The following is a 27,451-nucleotide window of genomic DNA, read 5'->3' as shown; positions in this document are numbered from 1 at the left end:
TTCATAACCTTAGTTGAAAATTTATCTCTTTGATTATAAATTAAACTATTTTGTTGAAAAATCGTTTTTTGGGTTAGAAATTAATTAATTTAATTGAAAATTTAATTATTCCATTTTTGTTGAAAATTGATCTTTTTTAGTTTGGCTGAAAATTCATGTATTTCGCTGAAAATTCGTTTTTTTTCTTGGAAAAAATTCAAATGTTTTGTTAGAAATTAAATTTTTTTTAAAATGAAACTTCTTTGTTAAGAATTCAACTATTTTGTTAAGAACTCACCTTTAACGAGTTAAATTCAACTGCCTAATTTAAAATAAAAATTGGTTTCGGTTGAAATATGAATCATTACATTTTTTGTTCACAATTCATGTCTTTGGTTAAACCTTTAACTATTTTAATTTTTTAATTTTTAAGGTAAAAGTTTGGAATTTTTTTAATTTTGAAAAGATTCAGAATCACACAGTAAAATCAATTAATATTCAATCTTTTAATACTAGAATTACAGTTAAATCTTAAAAATCATTATATTAACTTATATTTGCAGTTCATCAACTCAAAACGTTTTTTATTTAAAATTTTCAATTTCAAAAACATTTAATTTGTTAAATCGTATTTCTAGTCAGCAAACGAACTTCACAGAAAAAAGTTGAAATGAAACTTGTTTTAAATCGCATTATATCATGTGATATGAAATTTGTGATATTTCAAGTTGGATTGTTGTTTTCTGGAAGTATTATAAATCAAATTTTTTAAAAATAATATTACACTGCTGTACTGCCGTACAAACTGTCATTGTCACTTACGTATCTTTTTAGTTTGGGCGGAAGTGTATATGCATATCGTACATATGTAAAATCTCATAAGGTCATTCATGAGAGAATAAACTGAATACGCCTTGAATGGAGATTGTTAAATTTTTCTTCAAAAAATTTGTATTATTGCCGGTCAGAAAATAAATGCCCTATCATTTCCTGGCTTTCCGGCCCAACGGCCACCCTGCATCTGCATCAAGTTCTCCCTTTCAAAAACAGGACACCACGAGTTTATTCAAAGTCTAAGATAATACTCTACAAAAATTATGATTAAAAAAATAATTCTACTTCTGACAGTATGGATTATTGAATCAAGGCTGGCATCCAAAACAATATTCGTAATATCTGATGAATTCCAGAGATTAGATTAATTTATCATGTTTCCTTTGTCATTAGGTGACAAAAGAGGCTGACGAAGCAGAGTGATCGTCAACATCAGTATCACTTCTGTAAACAATCCAACATCCCACATCCTACATCCTTGCAACTCGGCCAAGGTCCACAGGAGGAAGTGGTCTCCCGACCTGTCCTGACTTGTTTAGAATGCAAACAATGGAGCCCTTACTATTTTACATTTAATCTCGAGAATACGTCGGTAATTTTGTCAGTCTTTTATCTTTAAAAATGCTGGAGGGAGTGGTGACGGGAACGAAGTAGTAGGTAGGGGAAACTCTTCATCGTATGCTTCCACCCGCCAGTTTGAAAGCAACCTCCGTCATGATCGCGTCAGCTGGTCTTTAGTCCCACTTCTTGGGTGACCTCGTGCGCGTTCCAAACCGGTTCGAACATACGTCGCAGAAGAGCGTGCGAAAACACCAAGAAACTCGGGCTCACAGGATACAGAGATGTTGAAGAAAAGAAGATGTTGCCCAGAAGAGCAAAAAGAGATCAAAACAAATCGATAAATCGCTCCTTGAAACTAAAAATCATTTTACTTTTTGAAAAAGCCAGCACTCCTACCAAATCATATTTCATCTCATCGGTCAAACAATGATCATCAGGAACATCTTCGTAGAACAGGCGGAACATTCATCCTGCTTCATTTGACCTTTGGATCAAGACCTCGATATCATGGAGGCAAAAAGTGTGTTCAGTGTTCCGATTTCGGTGGCTTGTGATCGAGTGATCTTCTCTTTTGTGTTGTTTTTGTGTTTGCTGATAGCGTTTCCTGCCATCGTGCGCGCAGAAAATTCAAAACCTGTTGGAATATGCGCAATGAACGGCTGCAATTGTACGGTGAAGGCGCACCATTGGATATTCGTTAAATGCGTCTTCTCCGACGACCAGGTGAATGGATTTTTATTTCATTTTTTATCACCAACCTCGCCTTTCCATTTTATGACTAATATAGCTCCTCAACTGTGAGACTAATCGTGGCTTCAAGGGTCGACACGCAAGATCATTCCGAAACTGGTTTGATCATCCCATGAGGCCCATCAATAAGCGGAGAAAAATTTTCTTTTAAATCCATATTTCATCATAGAGTTTCAATGTTTTGGGAAATTCGAAAAATGGTAGAACTCGTTAGTTTTATTTGCACGTCGTTTAAAAAAAATCAGATTCGTTGACAAATAAACACAAACACAAAGTTGTATGATCAAATAAATAAGTTGGTGCAAGGTAAACCTATTATTAACAAAGGTAAAATAAATCAGTTAAGAAGAATAAAGAACTTGTATAATCCATCCTTACAAATCTATAAAACACCTTCCATAGATCCTCTTCCTAGAAAATCTGTACATACATTGGTAAACAAGCATCACATTGTCCAAGTGAATTTTCTTTTAATTGAAAATGTGCAATTGCACATTGAATCCGAAAGAGCTAACAAATATAGAATTTAAATTAAATTATTCATAATAAAAAAACCCTTGATGGAAAACGGAATTGTTCGAGAAATAAAATCAGCTACTGATCGATTGCATACTTTTAAATGCAAACTTTTTTAATGATTTTTATTTCCTTTTTAAATTCATTCCAAGAAAAACAGAACGTAATGCTTATTTTTTATTTTTGCTACAGCTAATGCCTATTACTGTGCAGCTGTGATTTATTATAAATTTTGTTTTTAGAAAACAACTTTCTTGGTCTTTTTTTACTTTAACTTGTCATAATTCAGCCAATGCTTGAAGTGTTTTAAATAAAATATACAGAAAACTCTTTATAATTTTCTACAACTGTTGGAATAAATAACACATGAATTATTTTGTTTTAAACAAATGTTATGCATTTTTATCTGAGTCACCGGGTACATTGTACATTCATATGTTGAAGCTCATGGAGAGTCGAGCGAATTTCAACTAACAAAAAACTTCCACCGGAAAAGTTCAGAAAAGTATAACCAGTTTTTCTACGGAAAAAAGTATTCAAAATAAATCAATTTGAAATTATGAAGATTTTGTTTCGATCGTGCGGTCAGTTTTTCCCATGTATGCACCAACTCGACGCGTTCATGTGGAAATGCAATTTTGCTCGAGACGAAGTATTATGGATTAGTCGGAATTAAATGAACTAACTTGCAGGATGAAAGTTATATTTCTTTTAAATCATTTTTGACTTATAGTATATAGATTAGAATTAATAAATTTTACAAAGATTATTATATGGTGCATTGTATTGTTTTAACTTTGATGTTTGTAAACTTACTGATAAATCTTAGGTATTTTTTGAATAGCAGGGCCATTGAAATTTATCTTTTACAAATGATTTCATATTTTTATACCTCAAATTTCGTATAATAAATAATAATATACCGTCACGAGCAACTAAAATTTCCACATAAACGCATCAAGTTGATCATGTGCGAAGTAAAAGGTCGCCCCGAAACAAAACCATACTTACCTAATGATATTCTATTTTGAATATTTCTTCCCATAGATAACTTATTTATACATTTCTGAACAAATTTCCCACGGGAAGTTTTGTCTCGCTCAAAATTTGCTTAAACTCACCGTGAACTTGAAGATATGATTCCATAATTTATGCAATGTCTCCGGTAGAATTGTATTACTTTTGTTTAAACAAAAATGTTTATTAATTATTTACTCTGCCAGTCGGAGAACATCCAAAAGAATATTTTTTGTAAATTGCATACCAAAATTCGAGGAATTAGGTGAACTGCGGCATTTTGAAGTAAAAAAGGCAAAGACATTTTTTTCTTAAAAAACGGTTGTTTCGGGTTCCGGCCCAGGTAAGAATTACTTTTCTCACCCTCAATAGAATGAACCCTCTTTCTTTGTATCGATCAAACTGTTAGGATTAGCACCCTCTAGCATTTCTCATTCTTAATCTTAAATTGTTGCTAAGTTTGAAAAATAAATCACTCAAACAAAATGAGGGTGTTTTTATTTTTCTTGCTTATCTGCAGTATCTGTCAAAAATGATAAAGAGCTCTGCAATGTTAACCAGCCCTCAAAACATGCATACCTCTTTCGTTCCCAAATACTTGGCTCGTCTATGTGAAAGTTTAAACAGGATTGGACTTAGCTTCATATTTCACATGGGATTAGCATATATATAAATCATCGGTCCGTAAACCAATCGGTAGAAAAGCGAGGTGTGAGTGAAATATTTTTTGGATGTGGGGGGTGTTGAATAAGCATGTGCATCGTGCACACAACCACATTACGTATAGGTCGAGCAGGTAGGTCAGACTTTTTTATAATATACTAGCTCTGTTAGGTATATGTTTGCTGCTCGTTCCACTTGCTGCCTCTGCTCCGCTCTGCTGAATATCATCCCAACCGATATGACACAATCCCACTGCGCCTAAGTATCACAGAGATATCAATGCCATACCACATCCAAAAGTTTTTCTTCCATGAGAATGAATTCGGATTCCCTTGCATTGAAAAGAGGATTATTCCAATGTGATCAAGACTCCATGATGTGAAAAATTCAGGAAGAAGATGCATTAGTTGTTAGTAGTGGATAATGATTGAGAACCACTGGGTGACGAGTCAACGACTCCCAAGAGCCATTAGAGTTTAGATTAGACGCTAGGGCAGTCTCGCGATAATACTGAATAGAGACCTCATGTTGATATAGAGTAAAAAATTAAATCAAGTTTTAGAAGGCTTATTCGAATTGGAGGGTGTTAGTTGGTGCATCCAAATTCAGTTCAAAAATCCTCAATTTTTAATGCAGAACGTTAAACATTGTAGAATTTAAAATTGAAGGTTTTTTTTATTTGGAATAGTTTATTTACTTTGAAGGGTCATATTTTTGTGAAGAAAGTCAGCAACATAATAATTAAGTTGGTTCATCCAAATTAAGTTTAAAATTCAGCAATTTTGTATTTAAAAGGTTAAATATTGTACAAATTTACAATATTAAATTTAAAGTTGTTTTTTAAGTTGCAATAGGGTTAATGTCAGATTGTAAAGGTCTGAAAAAACTCAGACCACGGGCCGACTTGGAACTTTCAAAATAAGCAATCTCCAAAGTAAAAACAATGTACAAGTAAAGTTTCAATTTACGCATTTTTATCATTACAACTGAAGATTAATAATTCAAAAGGCTTCAAATTATAACAACTTTAAATTGTCTGATTTATAAACTTACAGTCTAAAATTTATTCAATTTTGAACTTTTTCACTTTAAAATCATTGTTCAATGTCAAACACTGTTAAATAAAAATAATCCAAATTATGTTGTGAAAATCTGAGGTCAATTTTTGACATTTATTCGGAATACTTGAATTTAAAATAAATTCGTAAAATATTGAAGGATGAAAATTGTCAATTGCGTAGAATTTCAAATATTGTTAATTTCAAGTTGCATAATTTACCAAAAAATCCGGCTATTCGTACTGAAACTTTGATACAAGTAGCCACGGCATTCAAACTTAAACAATTTGACTATTGGTCTTCTAAATACCCACAATATCATAATAAATAAATATTGAAAAACTTTACTGTAATATCCCGGTTTCAGAAACTTCCAGCCCATTTACCTATTTTCTCAATTAAGGGTCATCCTAGTATTGTACGCATACGATCAAAAATATTTTTATTGAAGAATAAATTTATTGACTTACATTAAAGCCTCGTAATAGATCTCAATTTTTGCATAGCACAAGCACTCACCTGAAACAAAAAAAAATCCTAGTTAGTAATATATTTATAAATGTTATCCTTATTTAAAATAGATTTAATGAAAAAAAGTAATGTGAATGTTTTATTCTCCTAGAAGAGAAAAAATATAACAAGCTTTTTGCATGTTTTCTTTAGAACTTAGTTATCAGAATAGGAAAAAGAATAATCTCCTTGCAACTGAAACACCAAGATAACGACTTGTGGCTGCGCAAACTCGGAAATATTGTATATCAACCATTTAACTTTTTTTTAGTTAGGCACGTAAAGATTAAATACTATTTACAAGCTTAAATTCTTCACATTTCTGTTAAAATGTTCAGATTCACTAAGACCACCGAAAATTGCAGCTAAGCGGCACATGTGGGAAAAGGGGTGCATCCTCGATTTTTAATTGTTGAGTGCGTTATTTGCTTCTTCCAGATGAAAAATATAGAAGACTGTAAGTAACTATTGTAAAAATTAAATTGCAAGACCTAAAAAATGCAATATCGAGTTCCCTTTCCCCCACATATGCGCCGCTTAGCCCCCTTTTTTTGGTATGTAATTCTAATTAATGGACAACAGCTCTATCTCAATGAGCCATTTTTGAAAAAATCGAAATTAGAGTAATCTTCTTCTCCAAAATATAAAGTACAGAAGAGTCATTATCCAGGAAAAAATCAAGCTGTTGTATAACCGAGGATTAAGAGTTATGTGTGCAGTGTGCATGAGTCCACAGCAGCCGGATCTGAAATTAAGTTGTGAATGGTCAGCCCATAGAACGACGCGACAGCGAAAGTAAAATTGCCACATTGAAATTATTAAGTTGAAAGCACCACGAAATTGGTACCCGCTGATCGTCGATGGTAACAATTTCCGCCGGTTAATTTCCAGTGGCGGACGATATAATTAAAGAAGGTTCGCATTGCCCGCGAGAAAATGGACAGTGCCGTGGGCGAACCAGACTCGCCCAATTAATTGTAGTGGTCAACTTTAAGAATGAAAGATTAACGAGCGGATTCACAGTTACTACTCTTCTTGCATTTTTTCATAGAGCCTTCTTTTAAAAAAAGAAGATATTCCAATTTCTTAGATTCCAAACATAGAGGAAAGTACTCGAATATGAGATATTCTCGTAATATGAGAAAGCGGGGTATCAGCTGCTAAACTAAGAGACCCACTCTGTTGGTTCTATCACTAACTTGTAGCCCTTGAAGAAAGAGTAATTTCGTGGTATAGTCCATTTTTCATTGGGCTTCTAAAGATTATAGGCCAACTTTTTGTGAAATCGATGGTGGTCGAGTTCTTGGAAGGAAATTCTTTAAACCCTATTTATTATTCATTAAATATGTATTTTGCAGTAAATTTTGTTTGGAATGATGGGGATTGAATAACTAAGTAGGAAAATATCGATAGTGTTGAAGTTTTTCATTGTACAGGTCAGGCATAGTAAGTGCATATTTGCACGGTGTGATTCTCATAATATTATAAGATACCTGTGGTTTTTATAACACTGAGGCTGCGCGGGGGAAATTGGTTACAAAAGTGTTTGTGGCTACTGCAAAAACTAAATTTATCTAAATAGCAGTAAATTTATACTTCGGAAACATCGAATGAAGTTTTTCATTAAAAATAATAATTTATTTTGCATTTTATTAGCTATTTCCTGGGGTATCTCATATTATTGGAATAGTTTAACGAGCTTGGAAAAAACACTTTTTTCATTTTTTTTATTTTCAGCATAAAAAAAATTTCTAATAAACTTTTTTGTTTGAGCCTCTTATGACAAACTAAATTTCCTTTAAAATGACCTATATTACTTTTAAATCCAGTACATAGAATTCCGACACTCACGTCAAACAGAGTTGGTATCTCATATTTGGGTACTCTCCTCTAATACTTTTTTCGAAATAATTGGATGATTTAATCCAGGGCGGCCGAAAACATTAATTTTTAAACTTTCCTAGCTTCCCTGATTTTTCCTGATCAATTTTTTATTTTCCCTGAACACTCATATTCAAATAGTAACATTTTAATCTTGTAACATTTAAACATATAAACTTTTATAGACGACATAAAATACTACAATTTTAGATTATGATGAAAAATTTCCAAATTCATTTAATTTTGACAAAAACATGACTTTTTGATCATAAAAGATGAATTTTTAACCAAATGGTCGAATTAAAAAAAAAATTCAAACAAAAATAACAACAAATCAATTTTAAAAAAAGTTAAATTTCCCGCCAAAAAGTTGATTTTCAACAAAATCATTGAAGTTTTAACCAAGTGTTTGAATTTTTAACATATAATTATAAATAATGAACAAAAATGGTAATAGTTGATATTCCAAACAAAAACTTAAATTTCTATCACATGATTGAATGTTCAACTTTAAAAGCTCAATTTTCAACTGAAAAGGAAAGATACAATTTCTAGTACAACAAAAATAATCTTTAATTAAAAAAAGGAATTTTTAACAAAATAGACAAATTATCAAACGAAGGGGTGAATTTTCAACTAAAATGATTAATTTCTAAACCAAATAGAATATTTAACAAATCAAACTGTTTCAGCCACGAAAGAACAACAGTCCTTCAAAACTGTTGGAATTTCAAACACGAAAATGTGAATTTGCAACAAAAAGTTCATTTTTGAATCAAAATGAAAGTTACATTTTCAATTAAAAAAATTACCTTGAAACAAAAAACACAAGTGAATTTTCAACTAGAGAACAATGAAATAATAAACCAAAAAATACGGATTTTCAACAAAATAATTTAATCCTCAACCGAAAAAGATTAATTTTTAATAAAATTATTTCAGAATTTCAAAGTTATTATCATTGGCAGTTATTTAAGGCGCCCCTTATAAAAATTCCATTACCTAACTATCTGCAGAAAAAAATCTTCGTACGATATAAATGATTAAGTAAATTAATTTTACAGACTCTATAACGCAATGTCCTAATTAAACCTCAACAATGTACAATGACTTGTTTCTTTTAGACCGCGTGTCTGGCCAAAAAACATGAACAATTCAACAATTGAGGAGCAGTATCAAGGCCATTCCAAGAACCGCCTACTCGTGCCTGTCTACACGTGGATAATACGTTACTTTCTAAATTCTCGCTTAGATATAGCGATTTGTGCTAATAAACCTCTCGTCCAAATCTAAGACATTAAGATCAAAGGTTAAGAGATCGGGATTTGCAGCTCGGTAAAAATAGTGAGGCAGTTCACTTCCTATCTGCTCTCACATTTGCATCACCTACTTGCTAAATGCTAGATGTAAACGGAAATTAAGAATTAAATTAGGGTTGAAGAAGCAATAACCAAAAAATTTTATTATGCAACTATAAGCAATAGACAATAATTAATCATTCAGAGTCATCAGACTTGTGACGACCATCGACTCGGTCCAACGAACTGCATTCAACTGTCAAACTAACTGATTGTGGAAGTCATTATCTTGGCAGTCATTATGTGCAATCAGTCTCGAAGAAAATTGCACGCAGAACTGTTAATTCTTGCGAAATAAGCTTTAGGGGTAAGATGAGGAGTAAAATAATTTTATTATATCTGAAAATGTTAGTAAATTATAACACAAATAATTATAACAGTTGGGGATTTAAAAAAAAATGACTGAAGTCAGAATGTAACTGTCAATAATAATCAGCACCATGTAGGCACTTTTAATCACTTTTTTCATATCACGTTTTAGTCACTGTTTTCAGATATAGTCACTATAATTACTTTTAATAATGAAAAGATCACTTCAGCCACTTTTCTTTTAAAAAATCAACCCATGGGTTTGAATTCAGGTCTATATCTATTTCTGAATTTTCCTGAATGCTTTTTAAATATTTTAGAGTATTTTAAAAGATTACAAATTTTTAAAATACATTTCAATGATTTGTAGGAATTTCAAAGGTTTAAAAAAGTGTAATGCATTTTTTAAAACTGCATTGTATTTTCAAAAGCTTTAATAAGTTTCAAGGGATTTCAAAAGATTTAATGTGGGTTTGCAGGACCTATAAGATTTTACAAAATTCCAAGGGGTGTTATAAGATTTCGAAGAATCTTAAAAATTTTAAGGGATTGCAATAGTTTTAAATAAATAAGTTTAATATTTTAGGATATTTTAAAGAAATATTATAAAGATTTCAAGAGATTCCAAAGGATTTGCAATGTTTGAGGGATTTTTATAAGATTCCATGGAATTTTGAAACGATTTCAATAATCTGAAGAGATTTTTCAATTATTTTCCCTCAAGTTATTTTAAATAACTTAAAAAAAATAATTTAATACATTTTCCATGATTTTAGGAATATAAGATTTCATAGGATTTTACTCTATTTTAATGGAGCTCACAGAATTTATTTACAAGAATTAAGGAATTTCGTAGGATTTTAAATATCTTTAAATATCTTTAAATATTTAAGGGAATTTCCAAATATTTTAAATATTTTACGATATTTTAAAAGATTCCAAGGAATTTTCTCAAGTTTTAAAAAATGTCAAGGGATAAAAAAAATTGTAAAGGATTTCACGGGATTTTAAAGGATTTGCAATATTAAAATGCATTTTGAAGCAATTGAAAAAGTTCCAAAGGATTTCCAAGAATTTCAATGCATTTTTTAATTGATTACAGTAATTTAATGGGATTTCAAAGCTTTTGAAATATTTTAGGGTATTCTCAAGGACTCTAAGAGATTTTTATAGAAAGATTAATAAATTATCTCTAGAAGCATATAACCTTAGCACGGATTCGAACTCTCGAATGTTCTTGCTATCGGTATTTGACGGTAGCAGAAATCTGCACCTAAAACCGTCCAGTGTACAATGAAATCAATCAGTCCATAATCTAATTCGAGGTCTAATTATAAAACGTGTTTTAGACGTTTTGGATCAACTTTTGGAGAAAATTGATTGATGGTGAAAGTCTTTTCTCTCCTCGCATGTGAACTGTTTATTTCTTAAAGTCCATTAACATCTGTTCGTTGACGCCTAATCGAATCAGATTCAGGGCGTCACTTATCATTGCAACGCTGTTAATTCCATTTGAACCCGAGTCCCGAGCCGACACAACTATCTCCAGCGTTTCATATCTGAACTAATAATGTTCATTGTTCACACACGAAGAGCCTGACACAGGAAATGCCATAAGAATGACTCGTTTCGTAATGTTTGTGTCCTATATAATGAAAGAGATTTCATCGTCTATTCGAAAACACATTTATGAATTCGTTTGAAAACGATTTATAATAGAAAGTTTTATATAAAATCCAAATCCATGATTTAAAATAATATGCTTCAGTCAAATGGAGGGAAGATGTTATTACCATTTAAAAGAATATGACAGTTCGAGTTTCTAAATTTTAATTAAAAAGAAATTAAATATTTAACGATTACTTCGGCCAAATAATTTTTTGAAGGATAAGAAAAATTCTGCCTCAGCCCGGGTTTAAACCGGGAACGCCAATTTACACGAGTAGAGCATTAACCTTTGTTTTCACCTTTTTTAGAGTTTTTAATGTAAGGTCTAAATTTGTTTTAACGTTTAAAGTATGTCTTGTTATATATAGACGTTAGTTTTTGAAGAAGAAGGATTGTATATTTATCGTAGGTGAAGCATGAAATATGAGATTTCTTTAGAATTTCCCCTGCATCGATATTTGAAGAATGTGTGTTTGAAGACACTCCCCGTTAAACTTGGTTTTCTTTGAGCATATCGATCGTGGAGATAGGACCCCCGAATTCGTTCTCATGCATTGGGGTAAACCTAGACGGCTTCCGCCGAGCTCGACTTCCGGTTGAAGGGGTCAACTACGCAAGCAACGCATTATTATGCTGTTCTCGTTGCTGCCGGGTTCTCGATTTGTATCGTCTGCATTTTACTTCTTGTCTTATGATAATCTAATTCCTGCACTCGATTCGATTTATGAGTCATTCCATGAATCAGATAATATAAATTCAGGTAGAATAAAAATCAGACGCACAGGCTTAATTTTAACAAATTCCTGACTTGTCTCATTTTTCCCTGACTAATTTTTTTAAATTTCCTGAACCTTTAAAATTTAAAGATTAAAATTATAATCTTGCAACGTTTTTAAAATACAATTTTTTGTAAATGCAATTAATAAATACAAAAATTAAATTGATACATTTTTTATTTATTATTTTCAGGGTTGCGACACCCTAATTTTTTCGAGAAAAGTGCAAAAATGACCCATTTAAACCAAAACTGACTAAAAATGGGCATTAATAATATGACTAATATATAGTATTGAATAAAAAGGAATTCGTTTCATTCGGAAAAATTTTTTAAATCCTAAAGGTTCTATTTATTTCAGTAAAATTGTAGTGAATTTAGATGAATTTAAAGGATATAAGAAGAATTCGCTGAAATCAATACAAATTTGTATGAATTAGAAATGATTTTAAAATATGAAAAAATTCATTGAATTCAGTAAGTTTGCAACTTTGCAATGAGTTTAAGCAAATTCGAGGGAATTCTAAAGAATTTGATCAAATGATTAAGAATTCAAGGCAAGTTTAGCAGACTTCTTGCGAATAAATTATTTCAAATCCATTAAAATATTATGAAATTCCGTGAAATTCTATAACCTTGGAATATTTTAAAATACTTTAAAGTATTTCAAATCCTTTATGAACGTTTTGAAATCCCCTGAAACTTTTTAAAGCTATTTAAGATTCCTTGAAAGTTTTAGAAATATATTAAAATCTTGAAAAATCCTTTAGCAAATTCAGAAATAGTTATAAACCTTAATGCAGTAGTGGTTAACTCATGGATTAATTTATTTAAAAAAAAGTAGTTAAAGTGACATTTTCATTTTAAAAAGTCACATATATAGTGACTTTATATTAAAAACTGGTCTAAAAGTGATTGGAGAAAAGAGAGTTACTCAAAGTTACAGTCGGCAGCCCTAATTATTCTTGACAGTTACTTAAAGTGCATCTTACAGAAATGTTCTGACTTTTGTCATTTTTTTCTTTTTTCAAAACCCCAGACCTTTCCTGAGCAACAAAATTTACTGACGTTACCCTGATGTGCAGCTTTTCACTGAAAAGAATTTCCCTGCGGCCCCCCAGGATGAAATAATACTTACTATAATTTCTGATGTTCCAAATGCTTACCACAGGAGAGAAATTTCTAAAGGGACATGAGAACTCTATCTCTTTTCGTAGGGAGATGTGTGTATATTTGAATGAAAAGCCTTTAGGGGGTTATATGGGATAAAATTAGTACGGCTGAGAATAGAGGTTCCCAATCTAACTTTGGGAATTTGTATTTCACGTCCACGTGACTCACAGTATCAGCCTAAACTGCGTATGATCATTCCCATGCCTAATCTTAGTATCTTGACTATGCAGCATGATGTCATTCCCGGCAGGCTCTTTTGTACAAGCGATAAAAATGACCCTAGCCATTGAAAATAGACTTTGAGAAATCAAAGAGATAATTCAGAAAAAAAGTAGCGGCAGAGGAATGTCATGTAATTCTAATGTAAGAAAGAGAAATTTCACTTATGACGAATCACTAAATTCCTAAGCATCGTAAAATGTTTATCACTTCTAATATCCTCATTATTAAAAAATTAGTAACCAATATCGAAATTTCAACATCAAGAAACAATTCTGCACTGCTTTTACAAAGTGTATATGGATTTCAAATAATTATTTCAATAACTGAAGCTGCTCTAACTTGCCGGATGATAAGTCAGAAAATTTCTATTAAAGGCACTTTTAATCACTGAAAAGGGTAATAAATGTTAAATTTACACATCTTAATTTGAAATTTTATTATATTCATTAGAAATTCGATGTTAAAAATGTTAAAAAGATAAAAATATTTCTCTATGAATGTTGAAAAGTCAAGAAAAATGAAAAATTGGTCATTAAAAATATACGGAATTTTGTAAATAAAGATTGTCGCCACACTGCTATAATATTCTTGTTAGAAATGTCTGGTATTTTTCTTTCTTTTCTTTACAGTTGCTTCCTCCTTACAATATAATTTTTGTTTACAAATTTATCATGTGGTTGAAAATTTAACAATTTTGTTGTAAAGTCATCGTTGCTGGTAGAAAATTCATATTTTGGTGTTGAAAATTCAATTAATAAATTATCCACAATCTGTATAATCAGAAAACAAAGCTAATGATCAAGTTAACTCTTCAAATGACAGAAAATACTCAGCGTCAGTTTTGACAAGATGGAAAATAAATTTATAAATTCTAAAAAATAAATTGTTCTTATCTTTTTAATTGGAAATTCAGCTTTATTTTTAATTCATCTTTTCGGTTTAAAAATTGATATCTTTGTGGTAGAAATTTAATCTTTTTTGGTTGAGGATTCGACTATTTTGTTTAAAAATTCATATTATTTGGTTAAACTCAACTGTTTTTTATTTGACGTACAATTGTTTTTTTAACCACTTGATTAAAAAATAATTTTTGTTGTTAAAGATTCATCATTTTAGTTGAAAATTCATTTCGCTGGTTGAAAATTTAACTAGTTTAACTTAAACTCATCTTTATGGGTTGAAATTAAATTTTTTTAACTGGAAATGTAACTATTTCATTCTTTTTGCTGAAAACCGACTTTTTTAAATTGAAAATTAAACTACTTGTGTAAAGTTTAGCTTTTTTGTTGAAAACCGATTTTTTGTTGGTTTAAAACCTCGTTCAAAACTAATCTTCTTGGTTTAATTTGTCTTTTTTTCCGTTTTAAATGGACTGCTTGGTTGAAAATGATTTATTGTTGTTGAAAATTCTTCTCGTTGATTGGGAAATATAGCTTTTCTATACAATTAATCTTCGTGGTTAACTATTATATTTTTTGCTCAGAGTTCATGCTGTGGTTGAAAATTCTCCTTCGTAGGTAGAAATATCTTTTTTTTTTTAAATTCAACTATATTGTTGAAAATGTAATTATTTTGTTCAAAATTCAAATAGCTTCTTGAAAATTCATATTTTCTGGGCAAAATTCAATTGCTTTGTTAAATTTTTTCTGTGTGAACAGAAAATTCGTCTTCCGACGAAAATTTTTGTCTTCCAATTGTAAAAGATTCTATGTTAAAAATGTGACAAGATTGTAATTCTGGTATTTGAATCTTTATGGTCAGGGAAAAGTCAGGGAAAGTTGAAAACGAAGTTTTGCGGCCATTCTGGCTTGGTACCATTAGAAAATTAAATTTTTTTTTAAAGGCAAAGTACAGAGAACCCGTCAACACGTCTCGATCTTTCGACTCACTTAAATATGATTCACAATAGACTCCTTCAATAAGCACTCAACGAATCCCTGCGACTTCATTCGGAGAATGTCTAATGTCTCATGTCTCTATATGCGGGTATAATATAACCACGGGTGCTGTAGGATTGTAGGGTGTCAATGCCCATGTCATAGGTTCGCACATTCGAGTATACACTATTGCTTTGACTGCCAATTGAGTTTTAATAGACACTACGAGCTTGCAAGTGGCATTTGCCGTATCTTTAAGTTCGCATCCGTCGATGAAAGAGGCTATTTTCGTGGATTGTGTCACCCATTGATCGATAAACGCGACAGAAAAAAACGGACCCCCCCTGCTTTCTGTCACTTGTTTTCCAACAAAAAAATGTCTAACAATATCGCGATTTTCACAAAAAAGAAGACTAACACATCCTGATTTCACATCTGATTTCTTAATGCTTAGGAATAATTGGCCAGGGAAAAAGTAAAAGACTTTTGAAAAATAATTTTTGCGGCCACTCTGTTTCAAAGATAATTTTATTTTAATTCGAATAGAAAAAATTTTTTATAATGATTAAAGAAGCAAGTTTTTCTCCTTGGCTCTATCGTGTTTTGTAACAAGTGTGTGAATTACGAACTGAGCGAAAGGAAATGTCGCAACACGCAGCACTGACTCTCCGTACGTAAATAATGATGCTGATAGAGGCTACACAACATGTGTAACTACTAACTTCAAATGTAAACATATATTCGAAGATGCATATGTAGTAGACTCTCACAAAACGCCTTTTCCACAAAGCGCCTTGTTTCGCCAAGTGCCTCCCCTGCATTACCTCTTCGGTAAGCGCCTTGAGCATGACATTAGATTAGATGTGCGTGCGCGAGATGATATTCAAATAATTCGCCAATACGTCTGAGAGCTATTTCCTGCCAAGTCTTAGGGACGTAGCTAAACTAAGCAGACGCTTAGTAAGGACCTCGGGATCGAGCACCGGGCGCTTTATGAGAGACCATCATTAGTCGGAAGACCTGTAAAAGGTAAAGTGAGCGAATCCTAAAGATAAAAGTTCTGCCACCTTTAAACATTTCTTGAAAAAGGATTCAGAAAACTTTGAATACAAAATGTACAAATCAATTATAAAGCCCAAAGAAAAAAATGGCAAGACTGTTGCCAGTGAGTCGATAGATTTCTCAACATATCACATGTTTGAAAATTCATTCTGGGTGCACGTGATTTTGTTTGATAAATCAGTGTCTGGTTTCCTGTATTCTGCAAATCTCTTCGAAGCGGAGATGATGACCTTGCTAGACCCATTCTTTACGAGGTGCAAGGCGGATTCCCTGCTTCCTTTGACAAACGATACCACTTCCTGCTGAGAGCATACATGGATTTTCCAAAGGTCGCTTATACAGCAAACGAGAACGATGTGGTAACGCCACATGGCAGCCAATTTCAGGCAAATCCATCATAATCGAAAAATCAAGTAGCAACATATTTTGTGGCATTTTAGAATACTAATTCAATGAACATGGCCATTTTAATCATGGAAAAATGCTCAGTCTTTTCCCAGATCGGAAACTTAAAAAAAAATAGAGTTGAATCCAAACTTATTTTAAATTGCATTAGCGATTAAATTGATATTATCAGTGAATTTCTAAAATATGTACATTAACATAGCGCTGATAAACCATGCATCCTTGATCGAATTATAATTTTCCAGCATGGCCTCATTTCGAATTCTGCGATTATCGGAAAATTAATTCCCAAAACGAGGGTAGTTGTACGTGTGGTGTGCATCAGTGTTTATTAAAACCATCCAAAGTTTGGAAAGTCAGGAAGTGCTTGCGAAATAGGCGGAAAGGGCAGCGTGATGATGCACTTAGTAAATTGCACTCTGCCTCGGCGCCATATTTCAATTAAGAGAATTATTATAGAACGACGTCCCGCTTGAACCGAGTGCAATAATACATGGATATCAAATGGTTAATTCGCTTCCGTAAAACGAGCAAAGTTGTTTCTATATTTCATATGTATACTATTTTACAGCCCATTCCATATGCATCAATCAATTTCCACTGTGTCAATATCACAATTATCCCGTTTTCACATATGAGACCTAGTTTCCAAATCGTACTACTAAGATTTTAGGGCTTGTTTAATCGTATTTGAGAACGCTCGTTTTTGAAATGGATATAATTAAAAATATTTCAAAAATTATTGAGGGCAACTAAACTAACAATTAAAGCATTCAAAGTAGGACTTGTATAAATTCGAGAAATTTAAAACTAATGATTAAAACATCAAACTCAGCAATTTCAACTGCAAATGTTTAATCATGCAAAATTTCAAAACGACAGTCTTTAAAATTGTTTGGTATTTTCTATGAAATAAATGATAACCTACATGTATAATCATAGATTCTCTGAGAAATTAGATACTAGAGGAATATTTCATAATTACTTCAATAGAAAAGAATTATAAGTGTATTTGTGATTTGAGCTTCAACCATGTAATTCTTTAAAAAATGCAAAAAGAACAAAAACGATTGAATAAGCTATTTGTCATCGAATACATTCAGATTAAGGACAAAAAAGATCAAAAAATATAATGGGGTAAAAAACTAATCATCCGGAGTGCGAAAATAATTAAATATTTCACGATCGCGATCCTAAAATCGAAACCGAACAATTGTAAACTGGCAAAATTAACGAATCAAAATTTAATGCCGCCAAAATGTTAATATTCTAGAAAAAAACTTAGAAAATTGAAAAATTCCAATCTTTTGATAGTGAGATCTTTCATGTCTATATACTGACTTTCATTAAAAATGTTAAAAGTTTCATGATGTACTTTTATTTTATGTATTTCGAAACTAATTTATTGATTGTAGGTGAGAAATTTCAAAGTACTTTAAGCAGGAAAGATGCTTGTATGGACCGAATAATGTCAATTTCTTGCAACAAACGATGCATGGATCGGACATTGAACTTTAAAGAGCAACGGCTTTCATACCGTTTCAGGTTCAGGGATCATGCTTCTCGCATCATCAACTCTTCTCAGGAGTTTCTATTATTGCTATTGTTATTATAGCTTATATTATTATATTACACTCGTTAAACCTCTGCAATTTAACCCCTGTGTATTTCTTCCTGCTCTAAAGTCACGTTCCTTGAAAATTCGAATGATCTACAAAGTGCAATTGCAGTTACAACTACGGTTTGTTTCTACATCATTTAAAATTTATGGAAACTAAGGATTAATCAGTTAATAGCGGCATCAAATGATCATTCGTAAACAAATAAATCTGCATTAATTTGAAATTATTATATTAGAAAAAAACATGGTGATGGTTTGGTCAAATATAGGCCCTTTTCAAATGAATTCTGATTATTTTTTTTGTCTTGAATGACCATTTGAAGTAACTTTCTCGTTAATCCTTAGTTTCTATAAACTGTGAGTTGTTGAAACATATTGTAGTTGTAATTGCAATAGCAGATGCATTCGAAGTAAAATGTCGTGTATGAATACATCAATGAGTTTTGAGTGAAATTCGCAATGTGTTTTCTTTCTAATACATTAATTACAAATGAATGCTCCTTATTTTTTCTGAATGACCTTTTGAATTCATTTACTGGTCAGAACATTTCCCAACCGTCGGTTTATGAACAGGAATCGATGTTTGCCAACCCCACATACAGGCGGACCCCTTAAGATTTCTACAGCAAATTCATACTTCGCGTGCAAATATGGATTATAAATTCTAGAGGGTGAATTCTAAACTGAATTCTGACAAGCAGGAGACATAAAGCTTCTTGCCGGTAACGAACGGAAGTGACGTGGGTTGACGGGGCGTGGCTGTCCTCTTACGTAGCTTCTGTGACTTGGAAACTAGTAAACTGGTTGAGAGATTTTCTGAACCGTGAATTACCATGAAATTCCTGTTCCGCGGAAGTTTCTTACTTCCTTCCTTCATTCGTTGGTTGCTTTTCTCGCCTTCGACGCATATGTTTGTACTCATAGTTTGCTCTTGGCTTTGTCTTGTTTCGACCGAACTGCAAGTCGCGCGACAGCACTCACGAATATATTAAGTGCGAAGTTTTCAGCACACCTAGTGTCGTTCGGGGAGAAATTCTGAATCATCGCGATAATGCAGCTGTGTATCTAGTAGCTTCTGACCTCGTTATTCCATTACGAATCTTGTCACAGTCTCATATTTTTCTGCAAGAATTGTATCGCCATCAAGGATCTAATTCATTTACACGAAGAAGACATATTACACCTTTATTCAGATGAATCACACTCGCGGAAATCTTGATCATAATTCTTCAAGTATTTAGAAAATTTTATTTTAGGAAAATAAAATGGACCTATATAGGATGATATCTATTATATAGAGATATCCTATTATTGGATTGATTTTTTTCTGAATATGACTGAGAACGATACATTGAAGAACATTTGTCCTTTAAATTGAGATGGAAAATTTCACTGCCTCATATATTTTTGTCTCTATATTGGAGTTCTCTACCCTTGTTACAAATCAACGATTGAACAAGAGGTACTCACACTTTTAAAGTAGGCGTAAATCACTCTCTTTGTCGACTCAAATCAGGATGCACATACTTGTGTTGTAGAAATCGGAAGCTCGCGCCCATTATCTTCAGCAAACTTCAAGTGCAATTGCTTTATTTAACAAAAGGAATGATTTAATACACAAATTGGCTGCATATTTCTATCCACATTTATTATTTATTCACGTGTAATTATTAAATAATAACTTTGGAAACAAGACTTGCATCTCTTCTTGGAAGGAGCCAAATCTGCACACGTCAATTATTGCCATAGCAGAGAAGCCCACTGATGTGCTCCAGACCGTTTACCCTTGTGCTTTTTTTAGTTATCTCTTGGGGGGCGCAAGCAATATGTAACCTTGCAACATGCAACCCCAGTAAGCCCTCGGACCTTTCTCTATAAGTGGCTTAAGAGGTGTTTGACCCCGAAAATAACTGAATTTGTCACTATCCTATAGCGAAATAAGTTGTCCATCTTTCAGGGGGAAAAAGTTTATACAGTTTTTGAGTAGTTATAGATTGAAAATTTTTAAACACACAATAGATATTTATAGTAAGAGTTAAAGGGTTAAGTTCATCATGATTGGATCACCACCTTTCATGAATTATGCATACACATGATCTTTGTTCCCCGTTCGCAATTGCTTTCTTTTTTGTGAAAAGTCCTTTGTGCTGCTTATCCAATAGAACATACCAATATTAAAATGACTTTCAACCCATCCAATCAAACGTGATTACGTAAATTAAAATACATAGAATACGTGAAATACACGTGTGTAAACAAATCCTAAATTTGGATTTTCTCAGGCCATCATCATCTTGACTCATCAGATATACTTAACGAGAACTGTTATTTCAGTGCATTCTTTATGCGCCTCAAGCTTTCTCTTATTATATTTTGAATAATCATCTATTTTCACGTTTTGCTGCTTGCAAAGATGGCTTAACGATGTCGATACATGGTTTTTTTACATATCTAATCTCAAAGTTTGGAAATTCTAGGTGAACTGATATATCATAGATAATAGTTTCGTAAGTAGAACAAAGATGAATTTCCATATCGATTTCCTCGGATCGATCGAGTTTCTCAATACCACCCCTCGTCCTTTCCCTCCACACAAAGCAGTTCCTGTGACAGTGGCTCCAAGCCAAAACAATCATCCACTGGCCGAAATTAATTCGCAACTGCGTTGCAGCTGCAGGGACGAATCTCAGGACGGAGTTGGGTTCATAACTCGACAAGATCCTCTTTGTGCAACAAACACAGAAATAGATCACGTACTGCATTATCCTCGCCTTGCTTTAATTCCTGAGTCACTTTAGCTCTCGAAGGAAAAGTGTAAAAGGAGAAGAGAGACTAAAAATCTTTGGAGGAGTCATTCATCGGCGAACCAAGAATGAAAATGATTCTCGAAAAGCTTCTTTAGCACTTGCCTTGTCTCCTCTTCTACAAAAAGGAAAACAAATTTAACGCCAGATCTCTTCTTTCGAAGACAGGATGTTTCTTGAGAATGAGTCGACCCACATTGTGGCTGGTGTCACTTATCAAAGCAATAACTAATTCTACTATGTCGGATTTCTGCTTGTTATTCAAACCGCCAGTCGATAATGTTACAAACGTTCTTTAAACAGCTGACAGCATTTGACCCAGATGAAAACAATTACAAACGTGACGTCAGAAGATTTTAAATATAATTTATGAACTTGCCTACAAGGAATTATAATGAAACTGGGACAGAAAAAAACTCTTTTATAACGACACAATTTTATTTTATTCATAAACCTATTTTCAGATTGACAGAAAAATTAATGGAATTGGACAAGAAAAAAATGGAAGGAATTCGATTAAAAAAAAGAATACTACTTCAGTCTGTTACGCATCCCTGAACGATTTAAATATACCTCATTGCGGGACTCAGCGTTTAGGAAGCGGGTTAACCTCAACTGTGAGGCTTTCAAGGCAAACTTCTTGGCTGAGATCGTGATTCAAATTACACGCTACCACGCCGGGACCGATGTAAACATATAAAAAATGAGTAGGTGAATTCGTACCATGTCATGATTGCTTTTCGTTTCGACAAACATCAGCCTATACAATATTAATGAGTTCAGTCTAAAACATTAGAATTTTGTAAAAAAAGATTTAATAAATTCTGCGTTCATCTAGACTCTAGAGACTTCATTTGATTACTTCCTAACGTGGGAACTTCCTAAGGATCAAAAACTTTGACGTGTATTTTTATTAATCCGAGATTTTAAGAGGATAGACGCAATAGCCGAACTTTACTATAGAATACGGATCGATGATACTCTTTTCAAAGACTTTGAGACGTTGACTAATGAAACCCGAAGCTTGAACGAAGATTACGACCTCATCCCGTTGACAATCTAACAACGATGAAATCCGACAAGTGAGAAAACCAGAAGGGAAAGAAAGAGAAAGAGAGAGATATATGATACACCCGAGGAAAGCTTTCCTTAGCGGGTGCGGTCTCTGTCGGGGTATTAGACTTAGAGGATTAGAGACTTAAGTCCTCTTCGGAGGCTTACTGGGAGGTTCGCCGAGCTTTATAGAAAGGGACGGAACAAGAACACAAATGGTGTGAAGAGTTCGTCTCGACGTCACAATGTCTGTTCAACCAATACCAGCAACATATAACCTTTTGTCCGATTCTCTCCAATCAGACCATCAAGAGAAGAAATAGATTTCTAATCCGTAATCTATCAGAAGGATAAAAAGTCCGTAAGATGATCGCTCATAGAACATCCTTTAACAGCCCTTTTTATTACCGGACCACACATCAGTTACATCAAAGTTTTAACTAAAAGACTTCAATTTCTATTCGTTACAACTTTAAAGTTTTTTCTTTGGAGTCAGAGGGCCATTTCTAATTTAGGACTGACTATTGTATTCTAAATATACACTGCACTAAAAGCCTTCCGGCTTTGCCCTAATGTTTATTTCCAAATCTTCCCTCTCTCTAGGCTAGGGGACGGAAAGTAAAATAATTAAGCTGCATTCCGACGAGTAGAGAAAGTCGTCTTCAATTCCCTCGCATCAGGAATTCCGGTGGAAAACCAATGACCATTAATAAGTATATCAGTCTCTAATTAGAGATTCCGTGATAGTCGAATTCCTTGCAAGTGACTGCGCGCATAAATGTCCCCATTAGCTGGCAGTTATGCAAATCTATAAATAAGCAGCCCAGCTGAAAGTCATTACCGGAAATGCCTTCGAAGATGCCCCTCTTGCTAGGGAACTAATTAAATGATTCATATGCAGTGTACGAAATTACTTCCTCAGAGATTCCCGCGACAACCTTGGTTTGAATAATAATAATCACAGCGCATTACAATATCATATCTGGAAATAAATAGTAAAACATTATTTGCATAACTGAAATTGAGTTTGCAAGCTTTTAATGTTGTTAAAAAAACGAATATTTTTCAGAAAATTAAAGAATGTGAATTGAAAAAACAATAAGCTGCAAAGAATGTCTTGAAATATCTTCAATTTATAAAGTAGGCTACAAAAAGCTCTTTGTGTGCATTATTCTTTGGGAATTATAATGATAACTTGAAACGACTCGTAATAAGAATCCAAGTAGCACTAAAGGTGTAACATCAGAGGGCGAGGCATGTATCAGAGTATCAGCCTTGCCACTGAACAATGGGCGATCACGATATGCTGCGTTGCCAGGTCCTTTAATTACGCGCTTTGACGCGTATACGGATTGCAGTTCCTGAAGGTCGGAATGGCAACATTGCACGTGCCGAAAGGGATATGCAGCACCATCTCGGTCGAGTACCTTCTTCTCCGTTCTCCCTCTTCACAAATCGTGTCACGTAGCATGGTTCGTTTTTTGCGAGCGGAAGGGAAGGAGCCAAAAGGGTTTCCCACTTCGCTTTTCGCGAGATCGAAGACCCTCGCGCATGAAAGGAAACTTCTCTTACTTCTATTTTTTAGTCGTACTGGAACGTTCATCGACTAGAAATTACGTCTTTCTGAAGGCAGAGGCAAGTTGCCTTGAATTATCTGCAAATTATTGCATATATGTTTAAGCAACATGCTACCACAGATTTATCCAGCTAGGAGTTGAGACAATTATCCTTCATTAGAATACAAAAAAGATTTAAACAACATTTATTCCTAAGGTGCAATATCATTTAGTATGCAATACCATATCGGAATTTATGATTACGTTCGTACAATAAGATACAATCAGAAAAATGATTGACAAAAGTTCTTCCTTTGCTTATTTATTATAAACCTAAATTAACGAAAAATTATTTCTTGTTTTAGGATGTCGATCTACTGGAAGGAACCATTCCAGAAGATACGATGGAGGTAGAAGTATCTCACTGCCGAGAACTGCGTATTCAAACAGGAGCCTTTACGGGTGGAGCCCAGTTGAAACGAGTTCACGTATCTGGAATTTATACTCTCGTGGCCAACAAGCAGGCATTTCAAAATTTAACTGCTCCCAATCCGCTCTTGGAAGTATCAGAATGTAACAGAGTGATTCTCGAAAGCCATGCTTTCAAAAATACTAAGGGCCCCCTCAGCGTTTCGATTTCCAGATGCAGGCATGTAACGATAAAACCCAGCGCGTTTTCCTGGCTGCTCCAAATTACAGTTAAGGAAGTTCCCAATTTGGAACTCTCCAGCAATGCCTTCAAGTTCGAAACACCTCAGCATGGGCGCCATGGACCAGCGACAAAGGTGGGTTTAAAATTTAAAGAGCTGATTCTATATATCTTGTTCGAAGTATTGTGATGCGTGGTCGATTTTCGGCTGAGCAGGTGCAACGGGATCGGCCTGTTTAACAGGTGTCTTTTTAAGAATACCGAGAGGGTGTGACCAATACAACTGGTTTTGGGAGTAGCTGTTTGGAAACCCATTAAAAAATTTAGAATCGGGTTTATTTTATGTAGTATCTTAATATTTTGGAACTCGAGATTTGTTAGAACATATGTTAAGTAGAGATAAAGATAGTAATGATCCATAATAAATTGGATTTTGTTTCTGTGCAGATAATGTTCCAAAGTGTGAAAATCCCAGAACTACCTACTGCAGTATTTCCCTCGACAGCGGCAGAGGTTCGCATGGATGATATTTGGACCAAAGTGATTCGCAAAGACGCATTCTGCTCGATGAACATACTTAGTGTGATAATCAGTAACGCCTCTATATTCGAAATTGAAACAGGGGCATTTAACGAACGAACATTAATTCACAGTTTAGAGTTCGTAGACGTGAGATTAAAGATAATACGATCTGGAGCCCTCAGGGCTGGAGCCAACAATCTAACCATTCAATATTCAAGGTTCGTACCCTAAATTATACATGAACTATTTCCGATTTTTGAAAAAAATATTTTTTCTTTTAAACATTTTGATACCCTACTGTATTTATTTCAGACTAACTGAAGTGGAGACAGGTGCCATCGACATGTCAGTGGCCACAGTGACATTCAACAACAACGAGTTCCAAAACCTACGTCAGGGGGCCATAGTCTTTCATCAATGGAATCGCATTGCCGTAGATTACAACATGTTCGCTTTTATCGAATCCGATGCAATCTCAGCCCAAACTGATGCCTCTTCAGTCTCAGCTTACGAGTTTTCGTTCTTTGAAAATCGCATCGTTAGTGCCAATCCAGGATCCTTAGCCTTTACCAAGATCTCCCAAAAACTAAACGCAGCTCGAATTGGCAACAATTACTTTACGGAAACATGCAACTGCAATATGGAGTCTTGGGTACAAGGAGCAGTCTCAGATAACAGTTCCGTGTCCTGGATGATGGATTCGAGCTACTGTGTCGTTGACAAGGTTCTTCGAAACTGTTTCAATCTTCCAGAAGGGAACATGAACATGAGGAACTACACCATGACCATTTGTTCCAAGGGTTTCCGTATCAACTGCACCAATCCTCTAATAAAACCAGAATCTAGTCCAAGTCCACCTAGCGTCGGACCTCACATTTATCCCAGACACAGGGGATATTTCGATGTCGAGATGAGTGATCCGGATCAGCTGGAGCGGGAAAAGCGGATTATAGTGATCGTGTGTGTCGTGGCTGTTTTCTCTGTATTGGTTGTTATACTCACCTCTGGTATCCTCTACATGAGGAGGCGTGGAGTGTGTCCTAAATTAACCTCTAATCCGCTCACAAATCTCGCGAGTTCGTGGTTCTCTCCGACTAGTGGGATGACCGCTGCAACCTCAGCGAGATCGATTTCCAGGTTGAGTGTTCATGAATATGCTGGTTTGCAGCCCGAAACGAGGATTCTTGAGATTGAGAGCCAAACAGAGATTCTCGAAGAGGAGGAACCTGAGGGTACTTACGCTTATATGGAGAACAAGGCAACACAAACTCTCCCTGAGGAACTTACTGCGGAGTACTTGAGAGACCTGAAGGACAGATTGAGCGATCCTGACAATTATGGCCAAGCAAGGGACATGATTGAGCACCTCTATGACCTTGTAAAGGTTGAGGAAAGCTGCAACAATAATAATAATGAAGGACGTCCCTCTCCGAATTTGGACGAGGACAACGCGTACGATGTCATCAGGCCCAAGACTAGAAAGATTCGAATGATTCCTAAGTCTACAGCGACTATTGGTACCAAAGTACCCTCGTTGGAGAAGCTTCTTCCGATTTCGATTCGAATGAGGCCGCAAATAGTGGAATACGCAGAGCCCCATGATCATCGGATAAACGATCAGAATCATCTTTATGCAGAACTTCCTGGAGATGAGACAATGCCTAGTACAAGTAGACTCTCTCAACCAGTTCTGGCTACTTTGGCATCTAGGGCGCCACAACCACTCCCTCCAGATGTGGTGAATGATCATATTATCAACGAGAACTATAATAATAGAAGGTTCTCTGGTACCAAAGAAGAAGAGAGGAGTTTCGAAGATTCGATAATGAAGGATTCTAGAATTGACGGTTCGAGAGGTCAGCCAAAGCCGATGAGTTTCTTGAAAGCTTTGGGTGAAAGCATCCTTGGAGCCACGAAGGTTAGCAATAAGAGGCCGAACTCTTTGCTCTGCGAGTACGCTGATCCTTCAGACGCGACGGCGCATCTTTACTCAGAACTTCCGGACAATCAGACCTCGACGCCGGCCAGTAAAATGGCCAATAGACCCCTCCCCACGAAACCGGATCAGCCCCTATCTGCGAATCTGGCAAGGACGTAACCTGACCTAAGGACGTAACCGCGATCTGCAGCTTGTCTGTGATATGTGTATCAACTTTTTTATCTTCGATTATAACTACTTTCTCCCACTCTCAAACGAGCGAACTTCCGAATTTTCTTTTTTTAGGGGTTCTCATAGACTGTATTCAAGTGTTACTATTTCGTGAAAAAGACATTGATGCATGTAGACACGTTGAGAAAATTATTTGGAATAAGAGAGAGAGGGGGGGGGGAGAGATAGAGAGAGAGAGAGAGAGAGTATATGTAAAAGTGTGAATGTGTGATTTGTGATATTTCGCATAATCTAATGAAAACAGAAATTTATGGAAGTTATGAAAGAAGTTACTATTTCCGTTTAATTGTCATTGATATCCAAACGACGAAAATCATGACTGAATTTATCGAAAGTGTCCTTCCGATTCAATATTTTATATTTATAGTCCATGGATGTAATATAATATATGCACATACTTACCTCGGCAAATATTATTAAAGTATTACAACGAATTTTATTAAAATTATCGACGATAA

The 27,451-nt window shown here is 34.2% G+C and overlaps 2 protein-coding genes across 2 annotated transcripts in view; one reads left to right on the top strand and one right to left on the bottom strand.

Moving 5' to 3' along the window:
* LOC117176117 (E3 ubiquitin-protein ligase MYCBP2) overlaps positions 1–27,451 on the bottom strand; it is a 608,404-nt gene that overhangs the window by 64,817 nt on the left and 516,136 nt on the right. The window lies entirely within an intron of this gene.
* Positions 1,447–27,451, top strand: LOC117176118. Its single transcript, XM_033366176.1, has 4 exons — positions 1,447–2,097; positions 24,018–24,437; positions 24,749–25,041; positions 25,136–27,451. The coding sequence occupies exons 1-4, from the start codon at positions 1,882–1,884 to the stop codon at positions 26,919–26,921; spliced, it is 2,715 nt and encodes a 904-aa protein (XP_033222067.1). The 5' UTR covers positions 1,447–1,881; the 3' UTR covers positions 26,922–27,451.

The sequence above is a fragment of the Belonocnema kinseyi genome, chromosome 7, assembly GCF_010883055.1.
Source record: "Belonocnema kinseyi isolate 2016_QV_RU_SX_M_011 chromosome 7, B_treatae_v1, whole genome shotgun sequence".
Taxonomy (NCBI): Eukaryota; Metazoa; Arthropoda; class Insecta; order Hymenoptera; family Cynipidae; genus Belonocnema; species Belonocnema kinseyi.
This window is presented reverse-complemented; position numbering and strand designations above follow the sequence as displayed.